Source organism: Branchiostoma floridae, chromosome 10, assembly GCF_000003815.2.
Source record: "Branchiostoma floridae strain S238N-H82 chromosome 10, Bfl_VNyyK, whole genome shotgun sequence".
NCBI lineage: Eukaryota > Metazoa > Chordata > Leptocardii > Amphioxiformes > Branchiostomatidae > Branchiostoma > Branchiostoma floridae.
Genome location: NC_049988.1, coordinates 12577477 through 12603700, shown reverse-complemented (window position 1 = coordinate 12603700; position 26224 = coordinate 12577477). Strand labels below are relative to the sequence as shown.

The following is a 26224-nucleotide window of genomic DNA, read 5'->3' as shown; positions in this document are numbered from 1 at the left end:
CTATACATGGGTTTCTTTCACACTTTATACATATGCATGGCATGCAAAAGACAAAAGAAGACTGAGCCAACTCCTATAAGCTGATGCAATTCTGTATGATTTGATTTACAGACAGTATCAAGGCAGGAGTCTGTGACATGGCTATTGGTGCAGGGTAAGTGGCCATCTGTTTCACTTTAGCGTTACATTATCATCTTGTAGTATAAGTATAACAAACAGAAGCATCATATTCTATAAATTTTTTAGCCTAATATGACAAAGTTTCAGTTCCCTGTTTTATACTATAGCAAGACAGAATAATGATACCATAATGGCGACTCAAACAAAATGAGTTTCTCTTAGTTAAACATTCTTTCATATTCATGAGCTTTAAGCCTCCCCTGCAGACTTCTAGCAGGCAATTTGGCACTTTTTTGGCGGACGCCTCAGGGGCGATGCCAAACATTATTTAAATTTTATTTTGGGGTCCATCACCCCAGCACTTTCCCCCCAAAACAAAAGCCAGTGCTGCCAGAAGTCTGCAAAGGAGGCTAGCACTCTAACCTTTGACCTGTGTGTTCCAGTGTGGAGTCCATGAGTAAGCGTAAGCAGGGTGGGGAACCAGGTGACCTGAACCCTGACAACTTCAAGTTCGAGAAGGCCAGAGACTGCATTATTCCCATGGGGTAGGTGGGCTTCTAGATATCATAGAAAATTAAAACTAACGCTAGTTCACCTTTGTCCGTGGGTCAGCCTATATCCATTGTTTTTAAAACAAGGTATTTATAACTGCAATTTTTTTTTCAGAATTCTTTAATATTTTGAAAATGTTGCAGTTTGAAACCACCGTACGTTGCCTTGATATCCCTAAATACCCAGCTTTTGAAAACCATGGATATGGGTTACCTGCGGATGAAGGCCTTTATTATGACATATTGTTATTCACATTTTTCAGTTTCAATACTATCCATACTATTGAAATAGCAAGTGGATGTCTTTCACTTGTGATTATGATTTTCCATTTTACTTCAAATGTTTTAGACTGGCAATATATAAACATTATAATTTACAGTTGTAAGAATCAAAACATGCTTTGTTTTCATGGTTTTTGCTTTCTCTATTCCAGGATCACCTCTGAGAATGTAGCTGAGAGGTTTGGAGTGACTCGTGAGACACAGGACATGTTTGCAGCCATCTCTCAGCAGAGGTGGGACTTCTATCCCACTTTTCTCTAATACACATATAACATTTATTCTTTGTACATTCACAGTCCCATGCTCAGAACAAACTACCATCTAGTCAATGTATTGTACTGCCGCACCACTGCCGCACCACTGCCGCACCATTTTGGGGGCTTAAGCGTTCCATTTTTGTACATGGGCAATTTTGGAACAGTCTATTGTTGGAGAAATATGGGTGAAATATGCTGTATTTGCTCTCAAGAAATTGTCGGTCTTTCTAGTTTATGTTGCATTACTGTCACTTTTGTCTCATGTTTGAGGAAAGCCAAACCTCAAACACGTAAATGAACCCATCACACTTCTGAAAATAGTTGTTGTTGTCCCTAGTGTGAGTGGACTAAACCTTACATTTTGGTCTCCTTTTTGGCATCCAGAAAGTTGATAGTCACCTGTTATAGGTTCATAGGCATGAGGTGTGGCAGTAGCAGGTCATATTACACTGAATGACCTTATGATAAGTCAACACGAGTTAACTTTATTAGTAGTATTGTTTTCAAAAACAGCCATTAACATTTTTACCCACCCCTACAGAGCCTGTGCTGCCACAGAGAAGGGTTTGTTCCAGGACGAGATTGTTCCTGTCAAGACCAAGGTAGTGACAAGGATGACAGGAGAGGGAAATCACCGTAAGTCTTGTTTAGTTTAAATTGAACATTGCAATAGATTTGAGAGAATGTACCAATAAGTTTACTAATGCCAATATACTTAGCTTACTTATGGCAGTTAAAAAAAAAACTACAGTATGGCCGCAGCAAGTAAATTTTATGGATGACATTCCCTGCAGACTGCAAAAAAAGTGAGATAGGGCAAAAAAAAAAAGATGGGTAAGAAAACAAGATGGCTATATTTTCATGATCAAATGTTGAAACAAGAATTAAATGGAAAGACATGGCATCACGGCCAACTGAACATTCATTCCTGTATTCAAGACGTGCGCTGGTGTAGTAAAAGTAACACTAGTGTGGAAGACTGGTATCACTAACCATGTTGGCAAGTAACTTCATGGCTTTCATATTGGTGCCAATTTCATAACTATCCAATGGACCCTTACATAAGCCCCGCCCCCTGTTCGATCTCGGGTTCTATTTCAAAACCTTGGTCAAAAACGGTGCGAGTTGCAAACAAATTTGCACACTATTGACAATTCTATTAACACACCGACAGTCCTATTGACACTCCTTGGCACTCCTATCGATACACCTATAATCTGACTCACCCAGCACTATGTGGCTTCAACCAAACATATTTGCTGATGTTGGTAACTACCATGAATTTGTCATTTGACCATCTCTGAAGAAGAAATTTTTTATTTCTGAAATCAGGCAAAAATTAATGAGCTGATGTCATCCATAAAATTTACTTACTGTGACCAAAGTTATGATATATAGCAAAAATAAATAACATCCTCTTGATTATTTCTCTCCTATTATTATTTCCTTATTATTTCTACAGGTGACCAAAGATGATGGTGTCCGCCCAGGGACAACCAAAGAAAAACTGGCCAGACTTCCAGCAGCTTTCAAAAAGGGAGGCAGTACAACTGCAGGTTTGTATCCACAGTCAAACCTGTATAAGCGGCCACATTTGCATAGCAACCACCTGGCCACTGCAGTCACTTTTTGTCGGTCCCTTGGATTTTTCCCATTGACCTAGTAAGGCCACAGCAAGTAAATTTTAAGGATGACATCAGCGCGCGCATTAATTTTCACCTGATTTCAGAAAAAAACAAGATTTTTTTTTCTTCTGCAGGGTTGGTTAACATGACGATAAAGTACCAAAATGAGCAAAAATGTTGTGTTTTAGCCTAATAATTGTATTTGTAGAAGTAACACTTGTGAGGTACCCAGGATTGTAGTTGTAAAATAAAACTTATTGGATAGTTGTAAAAGTGACACCAATATGGCAGCCATGGGTGTGGTTACCAACTTTGTTGGTGATGCCAGTCTACCACACTAGTGTCACTTTTACCACACCAGTTCATGTCTTGAATACGGGAATGAATGCCTTGTTGGCTCTGATATCACGTTTTGTCCCTTTGATTCCTGTTACAACATTCATCACAACTTAATGGTACCTATTTTTCAAAATGTAGCCATCTTGTTTTTTTTCACTCATCTTGTTTTTTTTCCGCCCTATCGCACTATTTTTTCAGTCTGCAGAGGATGTCATCCATAAAATTTACTTGCTGTGGCCTAAGCATTAACAATTAGTCTAGCCACCTGTCCAACGTGGCCATGCCCTGCGGCCACACGATTTTAGGTCCCGTAGATATATACAGAGGACGTGTGTCATCGTGCGCCGGGTTTAAAATTGTAGTTTATGAGGATTTGAAGTTCCTGACAGGGTCATTTTGATGCCTTGAACACTATAGGGTAAGTCTTTTTTGGCGATTTTTCGGCAACATTCCATGTGGCAATATCAATAATTTTCAGTAGATTTGACATTGGCAGGGTAAGTTGAATTCTGAGACGATCCAGACAATGTTATTTGGTGAGAAAGATTAGTGGGTACTGAAACATGACATTTGTAACATTTCTCTATAGTGGTCTTGTCAGAACAAACCTTGCAGCAGACCTACTATAACTTTCCTAACTTTTAGAAGCTGTAACTTTTTGTCAGTGACAGTAGTTAATAGCTGCAATTAATCTTTCTTCAATTCTCTCCACTTCTGTGACACACTTCCTTAAAATTGCCATTATACATTAGACTCTGTTGAATAAAGAGGCTCTTCTTTAAACAACCATTGTTTTTTTACACAACCAATGTTTCGGTGAGCGACTGTCACCTTCTTCAGGGTAATTCATGACTGGTTTACATTGTACTGCAAGACAGGTGTCGCTGCTCACAGTTTACGCTCTGTTGTCATGTTGTTCCCCACACAGGTAACTCCAGCCAGGTGAGTGATGGTGCAGCTGCCGTCCTGGTGGCCAGGCGGTCCAAGGCCCGTCAGCTTGGCCTGCCGGTGTTCGGTGTGATTCGCAGCTACGCTGTGGTTGGTGTGCCTCCAGATGTCATGGGCATCGGACCTGCCTATGCTATACCAGAAGCACTGAAGAAAGCAGGTGAATAAGTGGCCAAGAGAAATGACTAAAGTTTCAGTGTTCAAATCCTAAGTAGGCACAATGTTGCGCTATTTTCTCTTCACTCCTTCACTTTCTTGGTTTCATTCAAGCCAAGTATTGACCCTAATGTATCATATTCTTTCCTATTATCCAGGCCTGTCTGTTGATGACATTGATGTCTTTGAAGTGAATGAAGCTTTTGCAAGCCAGGTAAGTTGTTATAGACTTTAAAATGTAATAAAAAGCTTAAAAATATTTCTGTGAACATTTTATTGAGTCATCCAGTATCTGTATCTTTGTATCTTTCCTCTGAATGTTCAATTAAACTCTTACAGATGACATTCGTGTTCAGTCCTATGTAGCTGGTTTTAATTTAAGTTCACAACAATTTTAAGCTAATTATGACTCACATAGTTTCTTGTGCTATATATATATTAAGTTTAACAATTGGCCTACAGCAATTTCAACTGCTCAATTCATAACACCTACCAGCCCATCTATTGAGAGGAGTGTAATCACTTTTCATAGGCGTGTTGGAGAAGCTTCTGTGGATGTCAGTCATTATAAAGTCAGGATGTATTTAAAGCATGGCAGTTACTTAATGCTCCATATCTTCTGTAGGCGGTGTACTCCGTAGACAAGCTGGGGATCCCCTGGGAGAAGGTGAACCCTAACGGTGGGGCCATCGCCCTGGGGCACCCCCTGGGGTGTACCGGCAGCAGGCAGATCGCCACACTGCTCAATGAGCTCAAGAGGAGGGGCAAGAGGTCAGAAAATCAACAATGTACTTGTGCTTGCTGCTCTAAGTGCTGAGAAGTGACTGATCTAATGTCTTAGATTGCTTACTGCTTGCTTAGAAGTGCGAGAGATTGTGTTAACTTTGAAAGTAAGGTATATATTGTCACTGTTGGTTTGATGCATCAGGGCTCGAAATACCACATGCATATGCAAGTTTGTACATGTGAAATTGGTGTGGTGCAAGTACTCTAAGACCAAACTTGCACCTGTCCAGTGCAAGTTTATTTTATCCACTGTTACCTGACATTAGGAAAAGCTTACACACACTAAGAATGCTTAGCTTATTTACCTGTCCTTGCAAGATAAAAGAAAATAACCCTGATTTTGTGTGGTAATAACCCTCATAGCGTGAATTTGGTCTGTAGTTAAGTATTATAATCAGCTTGCAGTTTTGATTATGAGTTTATTTAATGCTTGTAAGGTAGCTTTCAGTTTTGAGTACAGTTGTGTATTAATTATCTAGAACTAATGTCATGGACATTTCTGTGATGACCACATCTTCTTACATGCCAGCTCTTTAGTTGCTTGAGCAATGACATTTTGACGACATTGTTTTGTCTTCTCTGTTGCAGGGCTTACGGAGTTGTGTCCATGTGTATTGGAACAGGCATGGGGGCAGCAGCAGTCATTGAGTACCCTGGGCCTCAGGCCTGAAGGAGCCATGTTATTCTTCCCAGTCTTTAGGTGAAATTATGGCTCTTTACAAGCCAACAATTAAACACTCTTATTATAGGTCTGTCAGATTCTGAATCTTTTACAAACCTACAATTAGAATAATAATAAACACTCTTATTATGGTCTCTATCAGATTCTGGATCTTTACAAACCAACAATTAAACAGTCACTCTTATTATAGGACTCTAATATTCAACAGTTATGAAAAATAAGTACAGCAATTTTTAAAGCAATCTTTTAATGAAAGAAAATTTCATGCAAGTTCACCTTTTTCGTTGGGTTAACCTATATCTTATTTGCTTTAAAAAACAGGTTATTTAGGATTATCAAGTCTATGGATGGCGGTTTCAAAAGTACAATGTTTCAAAATAAAAATGTATTACAGCTTGAAGACACCGTCTGTTGACTTGATCTCTAAATACCATATTTTTGAAATCAACAGACAATGTAGGTTACCTCGTGGATAGAGGTCAACCAGTGTTACAATGAGAACTACTGTTACTGTTGATGTGTTGTAAGCGGATAGTAGAGAGAAAGACACACGTCAGTAACAGTTTTAACATGTGAATGATAAACTATCTGTAACAGACCGTTTATGATGGACAGTCTATAAAGATTTAAGACAACTTGACATGATGTCTGACATCCTTTGCATACACCAGCTGATGTGTAGGAAAATGATGTGTTGAAGCACAGTGTCCTTGAGATAAAAGAAATGTACAATCTTCATGGTACAAAGTGATTACAATATTCTCAAGGAATTAATTTTTTTACACAAAGGGTACTGATATTTAATAAGTGTGCTATTTGCAATACAATATAATATCAATTTCTATACTAGGAGAAGGCACAATCATGTAATTGTTAATACCTAAAATAAATGATATGGTGTAACTATACAATGAGAATAAATGTGTATAATGTAATGAAAACAGTCTGTTGTCTTTTTGTGAAAAAAAAACACTCGCGATTCAATATGTGTTTTTGTGGTGGACACGTCACTGCAAACTTAAAACCGTGAACATTTTCCACGGCAGTAAGAGACTACAGTGCATGGTGCTACCGCAAACTTAAGACCACCGCAAACAGTCCTTTTTCCCGCTGCCGCGCAATTAAATCCCCAGGACTTAAATGCATTTACAGTAGGTAGGTTGAATTTTCTATGTTGGTTCAGCATGTTTGCATTTTTCTAAAACATCTGGTTTACGGTATGACCTGACAGATAAATTGCTTCCTCCAGCGACAGTCCCCATCCACCCACTCATCCCACCGGTACATGGCGCAATCCTGCTCCCCCCACTGGTCAGGCTGGCCCTCCCGCCACACTCTGTACCCGGTCCCCAGGGCTGTGCCGTCTACCCACTCCCACGTACCTTCTTGTTTCACATCAGTTAAGCCGAACCAATAGTTTTCATAGCTGTCTACCTCCTTAATGAGGGAGAAGAGGAAAGCGTTTATTCCATGGTCGCGGGGCATGGCCAGGGTGCCTCCGTCGGCCGAACAGGTTGCAGCCGATTCAGAAAACGTTTTTTCGATGTCAAACACTTTGTAGCAGACTTCACGGTATTCCTTGTAACCGTCAGGACAGGACACTGAAAAAAATTAACCTGATATTGACATATCTTTAATTTACAAATTGCTACTAGTAGGCAAATTCGTTTAGAGAAATGTTTCCATGTTTCATTTAAACAGTTAACAGAATCCTAGTCTAAAAGATAAATTTGACATGGGATCAGGAATGCGGCTGATTTTTTGGTACTTTTGCTGAAAAAAACCCCAAAAAAACATGCCTACTGCAAACCAAGTCTCCTTGTGCAAACAGAAGACACAGGAAATGAGTCTGCATCTTCAGGGCCCTATAAATTCTTACATACCTTCACATAGGCGATTTGGAGCAGGCTTTTCCTCTTCAGCCCCTCCTGGCTCTGATTTAGCCAATATCTGTAAAATTAAACATAGTATTATCACATGTATCTTTTACCAGTCATGGTTAAAAAAATGGACGGAAATAAGTCATGGTCTGACTTACAAAGATGTGACACGTTGCACTAAGGCCTCTGTGACATGCCATCCGTTGTGAAGTTTGAGCTTAACTGCCACTTAATCTTATGGCTTTTCTTGCCAAAACATGTATCAATGTTTTCACCATTACCTGTTGTATCCACACAGAGATGTTGAACAAGTAAGAAGTTGACATTGTACTCTTCATATCCAGTTGACCGACTGACGACTTTAGGTCTGACAGATCAGTGGCTGTCTTGCGGTCCAGCTGGTCAACTGACGACTTGAGTTCCGACACCATCACAGCTGGAAGTCAAGCAATAATACTATGTTAAAGAGGGCACAGAGGAAAGATAACCAAGATAGAATTTGAGTTGTGTGTTTGTTGTGCAGTCACTAAGCAATCACTCATGGGTCTGAGCAAAAATGGTTGATGAGGACAGGTGGTTGTTCTCAACAAGTTGGTTGGTTGGTATGGTATTATCCTAGTTAGAAGGAGGAGAAAGAAAACCAGACAGAGAAACTTGCCTTTTTACCATTTCCATTCTTTGGATGAGTTTTCAACATTACCAACATGAAACAAACAAAAGAAGCTGAGGGTAACTATGGCCGGGTACAAATCCTCATTTTAGAAGGCTGCTAGCTGCTGTCAATCAAGTTTGATTGTTGAGTGGAGGGTGAATGCCCCTTTGGGACAGAAAAAAAGTCACCAGGTTGCTGGTCAGGTAAGACAGTTGGTTTCTTGGGAAAGAGTCTTTTACAACTATGTAAAATGGATGAGACTGTTTAAATGTGTCCTCTGATGGCAGATTATTGCATGCGACAGGTGGTTGCTGCATCTCAACGCTATCTTTGAACAGGTTACAACACTGGCTCACCTAGTAAGACAACAGTGCCCAGTAGACAGAGGTTCAGAAGAATGGTCACCATGGGTAGGATCTTCAGCATGGCACTGGTCCAGACTTGGGACTGATCTATGCTCCTAATTACCCCGGGGATGTAACCATCAGAGACAGATTCAGGCTGGGTCTCTCTACATTTGTCCTTACACTCGGACAAACCTGCAGATATAAAATGTACATAGGTCGATGTAGGGTAGACATCCAGGTGATAAGATTTGCCAACAAGTAGTTACTCAAGCAACAAACCATATGCAGTTGCTTGAGTAACTACTTTTTGGCGTAAAATGTACATAGTTACATGTACTGAAGACAGAGAAGTTGAGAAACGTCTGATTTAAGAAGGGGAAACAGACCATTGTACAATTTTGTGGTGCAGTTGATTGTAGATTGTGAAAAACATTTTCACTTCTTGTAATTATGCATGCACCCACTTGGATCTGAAGTGAAATACATTGTGTAGTTGATTTTGGTCTGCCGAAGTCCCCGATTTCATAGGTAGCGCTTTTCTGCACCTTACTGAAAGTTAAATCCTTTTGGACTTGTCTCAAAAGTATCAAATATCTCACCTGACTGCTCCAACTTTTCTGTAGATACGTTAACAATTCTCGAGCTTCCAGTAGTGTTGTGCACATCAGGGACCAACGTGGTGGCTGTGTTCCTAGTTGGGGAGATCGCACAGACCTCTTGGTACTCCCCATCATCCCTGCAGGTCGCGTAGACGTTACAGGAAACCTGGTAGACGTTTTCAGCCATTGCACGTCTTCTCACCACCAGCTTGTTTACCCAAAATGGGATTTTTCACCCCTTTTAATGCCACAAGGCGTATTTCTAGTACAAGCACCCGGTAATTGTCTGGTTACCTTCCCACACAGATAGGCCACAGCAGTTAAATTTTATGGATGACATCAGCATGTGCATTGATTTTTTTTCTGATTTAAAAAAAGAAGAAATTTTGTTAGCTTTCAGCAAAGGTCAACATGTGAATGTGAAAATATGCTGTAAACAACCATCAGACCTAATAATTCACAAAAATGTCCAATACACTGCGATGGGGCACATTGCTGTTGTCTTGGGTTTTCTGATGGCATCTGAAGATCACTTTACAGAAATCGATAAATAACAAATAAATAAAAAACAGATATTTACTTCCAGACGTTTCGAGTGACATCACACTCTTCTTCAGCGTCACTAGAATTATAAAATTATGTTATTCATCCAGTTGTAGCGATTGAATTGTATTATAACTTCTATGTATTCTGTGCTTTCCTCTTGATACAGTGTGCTTTTATATTTCATTTGTTTTATATATACATTACACATTTCAAAGGATAGTTTTTAAGGCCTATTCTTAACAGTCTGCAAACAGTTCTCAGAAACATAAAATGAAGATGTGCCATTTTGTCCTAGAAATTGTTAAAATCTTGTTCTGTTTAATTTCAATGCTGTTTTGTTTCCCACCTTTTTTATCCCCCGCACACATCATATTTGTAGTTTGCAGAGAATGTCATCCATAAGATTTACTGCTGTGGCCTTACATGAATTATTGGTATACATCAGGGATTCAGCCCTAAGGCCACACCAATTTAATTTCTTGGTTCACGGATTCGCTCGCTCCTATTTTTTGGAAAAAAAAAATAAAAATAACCACTCAGCAAATTTTCACCATTAATGAAACCATTCACCAACTTTCTGGTGTAGCAAATTGGCCTTTATTAAGTTCCTTAAAGTGTGGGTACAGGTGCTGTTACTGTATAATAATTGTGTTTTTGTACTTTTTTCAAGCTGAAAACTTTTTTTCTTTATGTTTTGGATTAGCCCTTACCTTTACCCCAACCATTTTACAATTTTTATTTTTATTTTGCCCTCTCGCTCCATATTTTTTATGAAAAAATCCGTGAACCAAGAAATTAAATTGGTGTGGCCTAAAGCTCCTGTTGCATATTCAGGACATTCCAACAACCTTGCCACACCCACTCTCTATCTACAGATCTTCACAGTCACGCTAGACATTTGCACAAAGACTCACTTTCTTTCTACATGTAGTTTTTATCAGACTGAACAAGACAGCAAAGAAAAAAAAAATCAGGAAAAGTAGCAAGATTAAGAAGCAAGTCTTAGAACTCTTTACTAATAACTTTCCAGTGGAAGCCTTAGGGTAAAAAAAGGAATCAGACGTACAAATGTCATCACATACTGCAGCTGTAGTTTTATTTCACAGATTTTGTTTCTTACAACATTTGCAATCATGACAGGTTTACAGTTTCCTTGTCAATGTCTTTCCTGAAATTTCTTCACTTTGTAATTTTCAGATATTTAGCACATTGTTTATTTTTCAAGTAAAACTATTTTCTACCCTTGGACGTTAAAACTGAATACACATGTGTACTTATCTCGGTAAATTGCAAATTACTTGTCTATTAGACATACAGCCAATGCATCATTTTTCCTCCTTGGTACTTTTTTGGGACCATGTTTGTGTTGTTTGTGGTGTTAACCAGTAGTGAGAAATGAGAAAATTTAATTGTTTCTAATAGGACATGTCTACATGTAGTTTCTTGTCATCTCAATTCATAGAAAAATACTGCTATGTGTTAAAAAATCTATATCTAGCAATGCCTTTGCTATATCAGAAAGCTGGCCCAACATCTCTCGGTCTGGTATAAAACTATTGAGAATGGTCCCTAACTGTTTGCAATGAATATAGTAATATGCTTAGTATGCGCTATTTACAATACAGCACTTCTACACATACAAATCTTTTGTGTCTGAACAATGTGTCTCTACCATTCGGGAACAATTATGAAACACATTTCAGTAGAAAGTTATCAAAAAATGCACGAGACAGTAAGGCCAATTGCAACATTAGATTAGCACCATTAATACATCATATTTCTTATTATGAACAAAGACAGGTTTCTAGTCCTCTCCAATACAAAACTTGCCCCTTGTTAACGATTGTCTGAATTCTTAGCAATAAAGAAATTCAAGACATGTCTTTGGGTGAAACAACATCAACATATGAAACAAACCTACAAAAAATCTAACACAATTTAGGAAATATTTCTGTCCTGGTATTCTACAGATATTGTTTCTGAATATTAATCATCCAGTGTAATACAAAACATGGGTGAAATTGGTTTAGTAAAAATAGCCCTGTGTTTTTTTTCTGACAAATTCTAAAATTTCATTTTGTAACAAAAAGTATCCGATTTCTAACTGTACTATCATCTGCATTAGAATTTTTAATAGAATTAATAATACAACTGTTCAACAGCCCTTCATTACTGACTAGTATATCACGTTAACTAAACCTAATAGTAACAAGATATATAATTTGAAGACAGAATTAAAGTAGCAAACATTTTTGTTGATTGATGTGTTACTTTTAACACTAAACTTCACTTGTTCCACCTCATCATTAGGATGACAAATGATGATGATGATGAACACTAAAATCTCAATATTGGTAACACAAATGCAAAATGATGCTTTCTCTACTAATAGCTGCATGCTGGCAGATTATGACATGCTATGTAATGCAGAACACTATAGGTAAGCTAGTAAGGCACCATTGTAAACTCAAATGACTTAACACACATACATTTCATTGTTAACACAATCTCTGTATGGAACTGAAATTGGAAGGGCTACTGGCATTTTCATTTTCAAGGTTTTTGGAAATCAAGATATACTTTTTTTTGTCCTACAAAATTATATCTTAAAAGGATATGTTTTTAGTGTTTAGTAAAACATTTATTGCTATACACAACTTGTTAATGTTTTGTGATATTAAATAGCAGCGCCATTCATGATGTAAAAAAAAGAATACAAAATGTTACAACAGTCTGCCAGTCAAATTGTCTCATTGTATACAATAAACTTTATATACAACTAAGTTTTCAAAAGCTATTGCTACATTGTTAGTATGTGTATATGACATGAAGTGCTTAAGCATGTTAGAGATAAAATAAATGACAGAAATGTGTCACATTGTTATAGAACTAAAATGAGAAGGAAGAGCACTACAAAGGACTATAGCTCTGTTTTTGCTTCATCCAGAATAATGGAGACTTCTGGTGACTCCTCTTCTGTTGCTGGCCTCTGTATACTGTCCTCTTCAAATACAGGCTCTGCATCACTGTGAAGTACACAGAGTTAAGAAAATAGCAATGACAAGAGTTAGATTTATAACATACAATACAATAATGTCTGTATTATTGTAACTACATACCTAGTAAATCTACTAATGTTCACACTTCAAAGGTGAAGAGAGTTTGCATTGAGGAATGCATGGGAGTTTTGTCGTGTAGAATTTCCATCAATTTGCCACAAAGTCAGCTTCGTCTTTTGAACATTTACCTCAGACTAGAAAAGGAAGCCATACAATCAAATCCCACACTGCTTGAAATATAGATGTGGTAAAGGAGCACATTCATATAAACAGGCTCTTTCCATCAATCCAAGCATGACAGCACAAAATGCTGCAACATTTCTGCAACTGCATATGGGTGCTGTCAGAACATGATCAAGCCAGCTTGAACATTAAAGCCATTCTTGATGAAAAAAAGAACAATTATTTCAAGAAAAAGTAACAAAGCCTTTGAGAAGCTTTAACCCTCTATAGTGTATAGGAAGTCCAGTAATAATTATAAGGTGTATTGACTATTGTAATCGGTAAAGGTGGTATCTCACTGCACTTGGAACACTGGTGTGGCACTGAGGGGTTCGAAAGATACTCAACAAATTTCAGGGAACAAATTTTCTTTCGTTTTGTGTATTTTGTTGTCTTCTACGTCATACGTTTACGCATTACGTAATATCTAAATTATAAAAAACTGAGAAAATAACACAACAGTGTGGCAGTGAATGACCCAACTGTGCCACAACAGTGCCCCAATGCAGTGAGATACCACCTTAAGGCTTATCTTGATAGGTTTAACAGGTTAAAACGGTGAGTAAATCATGCTGGGATGAAGGAATTCAGGGAACTGTTCTCATGCCCGACTTACGTGGGTTGTGCAGATTCGGCCTGAGACCCCATGTCCATTCCCTGCACGGCAGGGTCCTTGTCCCCCTGTATGACAGTATCAGTGGTGGGTATTGTGCCGGGTACGGCGTCAGGTATTGTGCCGGGGAGGGCGGCCCTATCGTAAGGCAGGTTCCCGAGGTCACCCTGGGGTAGGAACACACCCCTCTAAGTTCCGCAAGCATGTCATTAGACTTTCCCCGTGCATGGACACTACATGGAATATAACTGGTGAGTTAGTCGGTTAGTAGGTTAGTACTGAGATGAAGGCTGACTTGGCGGTTAGCGTTCCGTCGTCTATGCTCTGTCAAGCAACAGTCGCTGGCTGTAAGTTGTATTATTTGGACAGGTTTGTAGCTGAGGGCCTTGTAAGAGCTGTCCCTTGTCCTTGTTAACATTAGGAACTGTATCTTAACCAAGGTAAGTCTTGTTACTGTAAATCCAGTTACTTATACGGTGGTTTTATTTCGTGGTAGAAGGGAATAAGAATGTGTTCTAAGTTCATAGTTTAAACAATTGTGCAGTACAATTTAGTACATTGAAAATGTGTATTCACAGAGTCAGGAACTTGCTATGGAGAGGTCATTGCGAAAATAAAACCACCGTGAAAGTTTCAAGATCTACAGTATGTCACTTGTTACGTCACTAGCAGGTCAGGAAAACTTCTTATAGTACTGCATATCTAAGGCCACAATAATTTAATTTGTTGGTTCATGGATCTTAAGAAAATGATAAATAATTATATGCTTAACTCGACGAACATCACAAAAACAAAGCCTGAGAACCAGGTGGATGCCTTGGTGCACTCAGGTTTATAGAGTGGACATGCCCGTTGCATTTAGGATGTCCGCTTGCTATATTTTCACTTTAAAAATATCTGAGAACCAACAAATTAAATTGGTGTGGCCTTAGATATGCAGTACTAATATGGTCTAAAGATAGCCATCATACTACTACGGCTGGCAAAAGAAGTAAGCTAGAAATAGAAAGGCAAGAACAGATTTTCAACAATGTTTCGTCCCTTAAAAGTCTTTTTTTAAATTCCTAGAACTTAGTAGAAGTGAGATTCATTATTACCAGACTAGAGTTCATCTAAAACATGTCCTTAGCTTTAGTGATGAGAGGAACCAATGGTGGAAAATAAACTGATTTGTCTTTTCTAGATGCCATACCTTGCGAATCAACTTGGCGGCGTCTGGTGTGGGGTTAGGCATGTCCTCTGTGATGGGTTCCTTCTCCTCCTCCTTTCCCTCCTCATCATCCAGTGACATCTGGTATCAAGAAAAATTGAGTGATTGAAAGACATATCTGAAGTACATGAAACAATCAGCACAAAACCAGGCATGAGTTTGTCAAAATTTTCTGTGGAAGATTTTTTTTTATAATACTTTTTTAATAGCATACCTCATCATCATCTGTGAATGTGGTTTCTGCTAAGTCCAGCAGTTTTTGCTCCAGCATCACCATTTCTAAGTACTCAACTGAGTCCTGAAGAAGGCAGCACATGGAATAATGGTAAGACTTTCTGTACCACAGCATAAAATCATTCAAGGCCTCAAAGTTAGATAGCAAGTAGGCATGGGAGTGGGCACTTGTAGGAAATATAAAAATTACTACCTTGTATTTGTTACATAAGACACTTGTTATATGTTAAAAAAGGTGAGTGGTCCATCATTAAAAATTGAATAAAATTTACGCAATAGGATTCTATACAGAGTAAGCTTAAGCATGCTAATGTACCAGGTATGCTTGTGAAAATATGTACAATAACTGATGAAGACATCATTCAAACATGTGGTTTAAAAGGGCACAAATTTAGAAATGGACTACCTACCATATTTACAAACACTCATTTTAACACTCACTATTCAGTTTATCGCTGCTGTTCCCTGTCAGGCGAGGGTTAGATGTGCTTGCACATAAATGTTGAGGCTTCAGCAAAGCTGATAGAAGTCAGGTTTGTGCAAGAAGGAAATACTTGGCTATACCAACATCTAAACAGTGAAATGTCAAGGCTTGTAATTAAGACCAAGAAGGCAACAAGTTCTAAATGCAGACAATTGATACCTTTGTCTTGTCACACGGCTAGCTTCCCTTGGCTCACTCGAGAAGACACTGCGATCTCTATCCCCAAGCCCTTTCCCCATGGCTGACCCCTTCCAGGACCCTACCATTCATATACATGGATGGGGGGGTTGGGGGCTTTGTCCCTATACAACACTTCAACATAACTCAACACACAACATAAAGCTGTCTGACCTTCCTGGGCTGTAGGTTCTCTGTGGTGATGTCTGCCTGCCTCTGGTAGAACTGGATGTTCTGTAACATGTCCCCATGGTCCGGGATGAACAGGAGGAAGGAGGAGGCTGCCTGGGCTGCATCAACTACCTCACCAACTGTGGGTGGGGAGGGGGGCACAAAGTATTGTTTGATTTTAAAATTCAGTAATGAAAAACTGTATAGAAAAATGCACGCAAGACAGTTGACTACTGAAATTGCCATCAGAAGAATAAAACTGCTGGGCCATGTTCTACGGATGTCAGATGACCATATCCCCAAAGTTGCTCTAGTACTGGGCTTCTGAGAGATAGAGGAGAGAGGACATCCTAAAACTACATGGAGACGTACTGTGGATAAAGACCTAGTGGCCGTTTGGATACCCTGGGATGCTGCTCAGTCCCTAGCACAGAACAGACCCCGGTGAAGGAAACTTACATGGATGTCCCTCATGGGATGAAGAGGATAAGTAAGTTAAATAAGAAATACAGCTACATGCATGATGGGCTGTAAAATAAAACTGTCTTAAATCCCATAAAAATGCCATTTTTTCAGTCGAAATTCTGATTCAGAAGTGATCTTAGCATGAAGGACTATTTCAAACTTAACGTGCAAGCATGTAGAAATCCGTACCATATTGTACATTTCATCTAAGTACTTCCTTCACAAGTTAGCATTTGTAATCCACTCTATTATCTACACCAGTGACTGTTCTTTAAACATTCATTTCTCATTAAACCCAATGAATTAGACAACACCACTCCTGACACAAGTTAAAAATGTAGAACAGTAACAAACGTACGCTGATATAGACAGAACTGTAGATAGTGGTAGTGCATGGGCAGGTAGTTCTTGTAGTTAGTTCTCTGGTTGGGACCTGCCACTTCCTCTGGACATCCAGCCTTGCACTTCAGTACAGACGAGTAGTGGTCTGAAGAATACACACACAAAAAGTAAGAACACCGAGATGCGCACATCTCTCATAAATACACTACAACTAGATAATGTATATGTGTGTTTAAGTAAGTGTGTTTAAGTAAGGACCAAATGTTCAACTACATTATGACGATTAATAGATACAACGCACTTGAAAAAATTTGTGAATTTGTTCACACAAGTTTCAAAAAGAGAGAAGAGACTATGTAGATTTTAGATGATATAAGATGTAACCTGTTTCACGTATACTTAAGTTATCCAACCCAATGCATTTATCAACATCCGTATTTGGAGAAACTGGTACAATTTTGTATCTGTTCTTCTTGGCCCTCTTGGAAATTGGCACTCTAAAATGTTGAAGGTAACACCAAGAAGTCTTCAAGATTAAGTAATTACGTATCAAATAGCTGTTGAACTAGAAGTGCATAGAACCACTACAAGAAAGGTACATTATCACATTCACTCATACCAAAAGAACACTTACTTGTGATGGACTGGAAAAACTCAGGGAAGTATTCATGAATGTAGGGCCCCTCGCACTGTACCCTACACTCCATCTCTGCATGGTAGTACAGCTTGATGGCCTTCTCCATCGTTCTCTTGCACTCTTTGTAGTCCTGGTCATTGTAGGCAGCCACTCCGTTGTAGAACATTTGCTGTGCAATGGAGAAGCACATTTGATTCACAGTAATGACCCTATATGTACTGTGGTAGAACGTATAGTGTGTTTCCACCCACATACACATTACATCTGCTCATAAAATGGCTATATAAGGCCACACCAATTTAATTTCTTGGTTCACGGATTCGCTCGCTCCTATTTTTTGGGAAAAAAAATAAAAATAAAAATTAACACTCAGCAAATTTTCACCATTAATGAAACCATTCACCAACTTTCTGGTGTAGCAAATTGGCCTTTATATTATAATCTCCTTAAAGTGTGGGTATTATCATTGAAGTTATATTTTTCATTCATGAAGAATGGGACAAACATAAAAACTGACACTACTTTTGTAATTTCTAACGAACAGGTGCTGTTACTGTACAGTAAATAGTGTTTTTGTACTTTTTCAAGCTGAAAACTTTTTATTCTTTATCATGTTTTGGACTAGCCCTTACCTTTACCCCAACCATTTTACAATTTTTATTTTCATTTTTATTTCGCCCTCTCGCTCCATATGTCTTATGAAAAAATCAGTGAACCAAGAAATTAAATTGGTGTGGCCTAAGCTCAGGATAATAAAACATCAGGCTGAATTCAATTGAAACTAGCTAGCTTTAATGTTGTATGAAGATGTAATTCGGATCATAGGATCATAGGCTTCCTCTGGCACAGGAATTCAAGGTGATATTTCATTTAATGAGTTGCATACTGGAACAGTGGAACTATTTCCATCATTACTATTGGCAAGCTTTTATGTCTCAGGCAACATAATATATTGTATTTTTTAAGTCATTGCTAGGCAATCTGTATCATACTAATTAAAAAATATTTGCTTTTATTTGATGAATGATATCACTTTCATGGTACCAGTTTTGCATTCAAGGAGAAGTAAATGTCTTCAAAAAGATAAATAACTTCAAATAGATGCTTTTTTCTGGACAAACAAATTGCTTCTGTTTCCCAATGAGATACTATACTACAAATGTTTGAAAGGAAAATTGTAATCAAAATAAGTACAAGCCTATGATTTTAAGTATAAAGCATAGCTATTAATGTAACAGAATGATGATGTTGTTTTTCTTTTAAAGTGCAACATAAATATTCACAAATCTGGCAGACTAATATATCTTGATGTTGAAGCTGTTACCCCCTGGATCAACCTAGTATACTTAGCCTCAGGCATTAGACTTCTACATATTCAAAAACACAACAGACTTACTGAGTAGACATGGTGCGCTTGGCTGAAAATGCGAGACATATTGACTTGAGCTACCCGATAAAGGTTTTCCTAAACTAAAAGCTAGTCATATGATCACATCACTTTAAAGACTATACCAAACTGAAATCTGAGATTATTGACAAAGAGATTTGCTAACCTCGTGTTCTGGTCTCTCCATGTCTTGGAACATGTCCTTGGTCACTCCTTCAAACTCCTTGTAGAACTCGATGTTGTCCTGCATTACAGAGTGGTCTGGGTTGGCCACGATGAAGGTGTGTGCTGCTGCAACTGCCTTGGCCAACTGGTTGGTCTGTAAGGAAACATGCCATCAATGTTAGCCATGCCTATCAGTATCATTTAAACAAGTGTACCGCTGCGTACGTAAATGACTAATGCTCTAATTCTTAAACCAGCTCAAAAAAGAACAAGGGATAGTCATGCCTTCAAGTACATGTACCAGAGTTACCAGACTAGGATTGGTGTTCAAAAATTTGTATTTTCCCAAAACTACTGTAGAGTAGAATTTGTTAGTACCAACTGACCAAGCAGAGGAGCAGGGGCATCTTTGGTGGATTATAAAGTTTTGGAAGAACATTTGGAGGTAGATGTGCAGAAGCTAGGTGTGACGAGTCGTTCAGTGTAATATAACCAGATGCACCGCCTGCCTGCGAAGCTGGTGTGTTACACCGAAGGGCAGTTATACTGGCTGTATAGATTAAGATACAGAAGTGTTCTAGTCTTGGTCAATCTAGTGCTTCAATTCACCAACATCAACAATATGTAGTCAATATCATTTTATCCATAATATTTCATGTCATAATGCAATATGTAGTATATCTACATCTCCATGGGACAATTATCTGTATCACTGTAGACACCGAGTATTGTGTGTGTGTGTGGTGGGGGGGGGGGGCAGGGGCATCGATCTTCCATGGTTCGGGGTTTGAGAGAATTTTGAGTTAAAATGGTACATCCAGAGGGGCAAATTACTGTCAGAGAGGTCACAGTTGAAGAAGTGGCATCCCTGGTCAATCAGAATTTTAAATCTGCTCCCCAGTGCGTCTAGTGCCTAAAAGCCTGTTGTGAATACAGGTCAATATGCCTGTGGGGCCCTAGTTATAGGTGCAGGATATTAAAAATCACTGGATTCTCATTCAACATCAAGGTCGTACTGGTAGTCTTTAACCTTCTGCCTGCTGAGGGTGCCTTCAGGTAACAAATTCAACTTGTACTGGCTATGGGGGTTGGACAAAAGGTTACATTCCTGTAGCTTCCTTACCTCAAGGGCTCTCTCCAGCTTTAGATTTTTTCATGTACTACTCATCAGTATTATATTCCATGTGTAAAATAGATTAGTCTCTTAGATTTTTAGATACTAGTAATTCATGTAGTGTTCTGTTCTGTATGTATTGTATGTACAAGTTGCCAAACACTGTATCCTCTACAGTTGTCGTGCAATAAAGTTCTTCTTGAGTTGGGAGACTATGTTGTTGACTTTCATTGTTCAATCCTTTCCAAAATAAATTTCCATCAATTTCATGTCACAAAGTTCAGATTTTTTGGACGGACAACAAATTTCTGTCCCAGGGAGAGGTTCTAGTAGAGACAGCCCTGCTCATCTCATAATGGAGCAAGAGGAAGCTTGCTAGACAGGCTTAAGAGTTAAGACAATTCATGTTCTCTATTCACTAACTGTGAGGTTTGGCTTTAGGGTAGAGCATTTTCTAGTCTTGGACTGATAGGGAGTGTAGATAATTGCCTTTCTTTTTTTCAGTAGGAGTGAGAAATCCAATGAGTTTTAAAATTAACTTTTTGTAATGGTTATGTAATATTTGACAAGAATTCAAGGCACGTTAGTTCAAATTAATTATGGTGCTAGTAAGATTACTTTGATTGGGTACATCTGGCATGATCTGCTTATTTTGGGAAAGAAAAAAAGAAAAAAGAGGAAAGACTAGGTACATTCTGCCAATAACCTCTTGATACATTGCAGTATTTGTACACGGATGACTACTTTATACCCAAAATGTCCCATAAGGTGGTATCTCACTGCACTTGAGGCACTAGTACAGTACTGCGGGCTTCTGAAATTTACTCAACTAATTTCAGAGATGAAGAACAAATTTTCTTACATTTTCTGTATTTTGTTGTCTTCTAAGTCATACTTATATGTATTATGCAATATCTAAATTATAAAAAATTGGCGAAAACAACACAACAGTACTGCAGTGAACGAACCTCGCAGTGCTGCACCGGTGCCCCCAGTGCATGAATCACTGTCTTGACAAATTAATATGGAAGTTCTGGAAGTGACCAAGACCTGGCCGTCTGGTTAGATCTGGCTGGAACAGGGACTCAATTTTCTGCAGCCTCTGGCAGACGGCCATTTGGAACATCATGCCTCAGAAAGATGGCCTGTGTGGAAACGTTTCTGAGACAGTTTGCCTCAACTTTCTACAAGTTTGGCACCTACGTATGCTTTCTAAAGATTGCACCATTTTTGCGCCCAAAGAAAACAGTACACATGGTTCCTACATCTGGTTCTCACATCTGTTGTAATTGTACTTTCAAAATGGATGTGTGGTCTTTTAACTTCTTGTCCAAAACACATTAAAAAAAGTAAATTATGGGCATAACTCAATTTAAATGTGTAAAAAAAAAGTAAACAATTTGGCTGATATTGATAAAGAAGTTTCTTTAATTACCACACGTGCAAAACTGGTATGATAATTCAGTTATCATACATCTCATATTCACTTTTGGTTAGTTACTAGCCACTCTACTAGTAAGTTGTCATTCTGTCTGGTTCAAGTTTACAGTCTACCAAAAGAATACAATATCCCATCAGTAACCATAACTGCAGCCATTTCTGAACACAGGGTCCACAAAGGGGTTAGCTGTGTGCGTTTGTTTATGCAGACGTGGTGTAAACAGTGTGGTATCCACTGGAAGGCCAAATCTGTGGGGATTCAGACAATCAACAAACTACACCGACTACTGGCATTTTTTTCCTGACTACAGCATGAAAATAGCTGTTTACATGGGTGGAGAATTCTGCAGGGGTTTTGTTTTCTGTATAACCTTTTCATATACTTGTGACCATAATTTTGGGGAGATTTGGGACTTTCAATTAATACTATCATGTCAAACTTGACTGTATAATGCTAAAATATTGACCTGACATAAATGAATTTAGTGATGAAACCAAAGATAAGATACAAAGATAGTTGTCAAAAAAGTGACCAATACCGTTTTCTCTCACCGATTTTTTTTACTAAATATGGCAATTCTATTAAGTCTTTAAGCTTAACAGCTGTTTGTTTAACAAATCACTGACAGATTGAGCACATAATTGATGATAATTGGTCTGACCCATTGTGACCAAATTTACACACAATGGGAGAAAATTAAATCTATCTCAAAATAAAGATTCAATCAACACATCTTTCATTATTTGAATTCGACCTTTTGACCCTTTCTTCAGTTCAAACTCTGCAGTGAAAAGTGAAAGTTTAGCAATAGTTTTGCTAGTCCCAAGTTATCGCAAATTATGGTTCGAGGCGGCTTCGAGCTGAGACATTTTCATGTTTAGGAATAAATAAATCACTATTGAATCCCTTATTGTCTTCAGGTTAAGATAGTACTGAATTCTCTCAGGCTTGGAAAGGTTTTCGCACCGTGTGAAAAATGTGGTGAACCAAATAGTGGGAAATCTGGGCCCCGGACGGCTGGCGTCTTGGTGTCGGGTTACGCCACGTAGAGCCCCGACTTCGTGTGGGTAGGGTCGCGGGGAGGGCCGCTAGCTCAGCCAAGAAACGTCTTTAATACTTTTGGTACAGAATTGGATACAGTGAAATTGGTAGAGACCTTTAAGTAACAAGAATATGCTGCAAATCATGTGCAAGAATTGAAGAAACGTACGTCGACTTTTCGGAACCGTACCTTGAATACAACGGAAGGAAACTTGGCCGACTTTTCAGGATATGTGTGATAATTACTTTGCTACAGACCTTTGCAAAGTCTGGTTTTGAACCCTTATGTATATTAGTTGACGTTTAGTACCTAGATCTAGAAGAAATAAGTGTTCTTACCCTCCAGTAAGCCAGTTGTAGGTAGTCGTAAGGAACTCTGGCTTCAAACTCCTTCTCGATGTCTTCGTGGACCGGGAGTTGCCAGATGTCGCCCAGCCGGTCGTCCAGGCAGTGCTTCAGACACTCCGCCTTCTTCACGACTTGTGCGAAGAAGTTGAGCTCGTTATGATGAGAGTAGCGATGGTCAAGAGCGAAGACGTCCTTGACGATCTTGGTGTGGTTGGTGCACTTCATACGGCAGCCGATCATCTCGGACCGTCTCAACTTGTAGTTCTTGATGGCCCTCTCCATGTGAATGATTGTGTCCAGCCATTCCTCTCTCGTGTAGTGAGTCTTGCCGGCCTCGTAGAGCTGATCGTACGGGACGATGCTTGGGTCGTCCCCCAAGGCGGGATCGACGAGAATGACGGCGAGGTACAAGCAGAAAGTGGTCCCGAAGATGAAGACAGCCTGCGCCATGATGTGACACGTCTTCTGCACCGCTAGCATCCCACAATGCCGCACCCGACCCCTGACCCGAGCAAGGTGTTTAAACTATCCCAACATGCACCGCAGGGTACAATCGTATCCCACAATGCCTCATGGTTTGGGCTTGAAGGATGAGGCTGAAAGACTTATCTCCTATTATATATAAAAATCTACTTTGTCTAAAGCGCTTCAGGTTGGCTGAGAAATGATGGTTCATCAAAGTTACTACTTGTAAGGCAAGTTTCAAAATTTAATGAAAAACTTTGGAAACTCAATTTTGAATTGTCTCTGCTGTTGCTTATGAATGCATTATGTGGTCTTAGATATCATTAGAAGGCTTTAAATATGTAACGATATTGTGGTAACGAATTTGATGAAGATCATGCAAGCGGTTGTAAACATTTATTTAAGTATGGAAATCAACTTTGGTCTGACGGTCACATCTCTTTTGTTTTGATAATCAATCCCTTTTCATGACTTTCACTACTAAAATTTTTTACCAGACCTATTTTGCACCAGCCCCCTCCCCCCAGTAAATAACGTCAGGTCCCTAATCGATCCCTTTTCATGACTTTCACTACTCTCCATCCGATGTTTGGCTCTGCATCTGACTGTTTTTGACATGTTTTCAGCCTTCTTATCGGGCTTTCTATTATGCACCATTTTCTTTATGTCTCAAGGCCAAACATCAAGAAAACAGTGCAAAATAGAAAGCCCAAATAATATTGATATACTGTAAATGCAGAAAGTTTCGCGGTGGATTAATCTTCGCGTTTTTTGTGGTGGCCGCTTCACCGTGAACTTAAAACCACTGCGAACATTTTTCCGAGGCAATAAGAGACTACAGTGCATGGTGCTACCGCGAAATTAAAACCACCGCGAAAAGTCCTTTTTCCCGCTACCGTGAAATTAAATCCCCGCAAACTGAAATGCATTTACAGTATACAATTAATTGCACCCAGATCAATTCGTCTTTGGTAAATCTGCAGCTCAAATGCTGGTATCTGCTAGTGGTGAGGAATACTATTAGTCTAAGTCTAATTAAAACACCCTTGACTGATAACTCGTAGCAGTATCAAAAAGATCCTCCTCCCATTGTTTGCCCCAGGATAGATGGGGATAAGCCTTCTCCATTAGGCACATCTCTAAATCATCCTCATTAGCAACAGTTCTGTACTCCTGATAATTGACTCCAGAGTCATGATGAAAAGAGCCATCATTTAATTAGGTGGAGCATTGGATTTAGTATAAGGGCTGTATCAAAGGCAACAATAAAAAGGTCAATATCATTTGTCATTGCAATAAAAAATGTGGGCATTTGTCATAAAAAGAATTTTGCAAATTTTGTACAACATACTTAAGTAACTTAAAGAGTACTGGAAGCTTAAATCAAATCAAATCAAATCAAGACATTCATTAAAAAAAACCCAGAATAATTCTATTCATCTTGGGAAATGAAGCTGCATGCTTGAATATGTTTGTTTACACCTGAATGTATACACCTCTAATGTCTTATACAATGCATAACCGTGAGCTCCTCTGCTGTGCTTCACCCGAATGTATGGCCGTGCATGTGACGTTCCCTCTGGACCCCGATAACCAAATCACAGTTCCCTCATTCATCTTCCATTATTGATCACATGTTTTCCCAAGCGGTGCATGCCTCATTACCCATCATCACCCACCCAGCCTCCCCATTGGTCGCTGTGAGCCAGGCTCATTTGCATATCTTGTGGTACCCATATCTAACTCAGGCAGACTGCAGTGTAGTGCCATGTGATCACTCTGATGGGCACGGCGAACCTTTTTCTCTCTGTGCGGTGCGTTTGGGTTATAAATTGACCTCTTTGGCGGCGTGCATGCTAGGACTGCGATGTGACTTCTCTAAGAAGCCGACCCTTAACACACACCGTTGAGGAATCTTGTTGTCATGGACTTAAAGGCCCGCTGGCTGGCTGGATGTGTATTCCCAAGCTATGAAGAGGATTATGCTGGGTCTTATGTTCTGCTCTCCGATGCACTACATGGCTTTCTCACCACAGAATTGTGTAGGGGAGTGTCGGGGTGGCCAGACCTGGTGGGAACAGGGAAAGATGTGTACCGACCTGACGGACTCGTATTCCAGCAGTCAACCCATCCAGCAGGAGATCGCGGTGATGCTCATGCATCAAAACTTTGAGTGGCAAGAGGGGGATACCGTCCTCGACGTGGGATGTGGCACAGGTGAGATTTCAAAATACGTTGCACAGCAGCACGGCGTGAAGTCTGTGGAGGCGTTTGACGTCTCGCCTGACATGGTACGGCATGCTCGTAAAAACAGTCCCCACGAAAAGGTAGCATACCACATCGCCGACGCTCGCGATGAGCTTGCCATGAAGCTGGTTTGGGAGGAGTCCTTCAGAAAGGCCGTGTGTTTCAATGTTCTCCACTGGATAGAAGAAAAGGAACGTGTGATCAGGAATGTGTTCTCGACTCTTAAACAGGGAGGGGAATTCCTCTTCAGTGTCTCTGCGGGTGTCCCTGCCATGACAGTCGCCCGAGGAATAATCGAATATCCCAAATGGAAGGAGGCATTCACTGGCTTCTCATACCCGGTGTGGGAATGGCCCAAAGGGGATGCTATCGGGATGCAGAAGCTGCTGGAAGATGTAGGCTTCGAAGTGATCACTTGTGTCAATCAAGTGTTTACTGTCAAGTTTGAGTCTGACCAGGAAGAAAAGATGTTTCTTCGGCCTCTACTGAGTCATCTGGAGCATATACCTGCTCACCTTCACGATGAGTTTCTCATGGATTTCATCTACGTCTTCTACACTTTCGCCCCAAAGGATGAAAACCAACGTGCTATCTGGGAATTTCCTTTTGTTGTTGCTCACGTTAGAAAATAG

At 39.4% G+C, this 26224-nt stretch overlaps 3 protein-coding genes across 6 annotated transcripts in view; 2 read left to right on the top strand and 1 right to left on the bottom strand.

The window, feature by feature from the left end:
• Window positions 1-6674, top strand: part of LOC118424439 (3-ketoacyl-CoA thiolase B, peroxisomal-like) — an 11226-nt gene extending 4552 nt beyond the window's left edge. The window contains 10 exon segments of the mRNA XM_035833004.1: window positions 112-154; window positions 564-665; window positions 1106-1186; window positions 1752-1817; window positions 1819-1846; window positions 2673-2766; window positions 4103-4282; window positions 4437-4492; window positions 4904-5049; window positions 5653-6674. Coding sequence (XP_035688897.1) covers window positions 112-154; window positions 564-665; window positions 1106-1186; window positions 1752-1817; window positions 1819-1846; window positions 2673-2766; window positions 4103-4282; window positions 4437-4492; window positions 4904-5049; window positions 5653-5734 — 878 coding nt within the window. The 3' untranslated portion in view covers window positions 5735-6674.
• A 4170-nt stretch (window positions 6675-10844) lies between these two features.
• On the bottom strand, window positions 10845-23391 carry LOC118424124 (prolyl 3-hydroxylase 1-like). 4 transcript variants are annotated; one of them, XM_035832613.1, is made up of 9 exons: window positions 22872-23391; window positions 18938-19090; window positions 17382-17553; window positions 16764-16892; window positions 15944-16080; window positions 15089-15172; window positions 14857-14955; window positions 13668-13831; window positions 10845-12796 (listed from the first exon to the last, which is right to left on the bottom strand). In XM_035832613.1, the coding sequence occupies exons 1-9, from the start codon at window positions 23358-23360 to the stop codon at window positions 12691-12693; spliced, it is 1533 nt and encodes a 510-aa protein (XP_035688506.1). In that variant the 5' UTR covers window positions 23361-23391; the 3' UTR covers window positions 10845-12690. The 4 variants fall into 4 exon arrangements, with proteins under 4 accessions (XP_035688506.1, XP_035688507.1, XP_035688509.1 ...); XM_035832614.1 differs by having other exon boundaries at window positions 13668-13732; window positions 22872-23390; XM_035832616.1 differs by lacking the exon at window positions 13668-13831 and having other exon boundaries at window positions 22872-23390.
• A 1972-nt stretch (window positions 23392-25363) lies between these two features.
• Window positions 25364-26224, top strand: LOC118424899 (juvenile hormone acid O-methyltransferase-like). Its single transcript, XM_035833706.1, has one exon. The coding sequence runs from the start codon at window positions 25364-25366 to the stop codon at window positions 26222-26224; it is 861 nt and encodes a 286-aa protein (XP_035689599.1).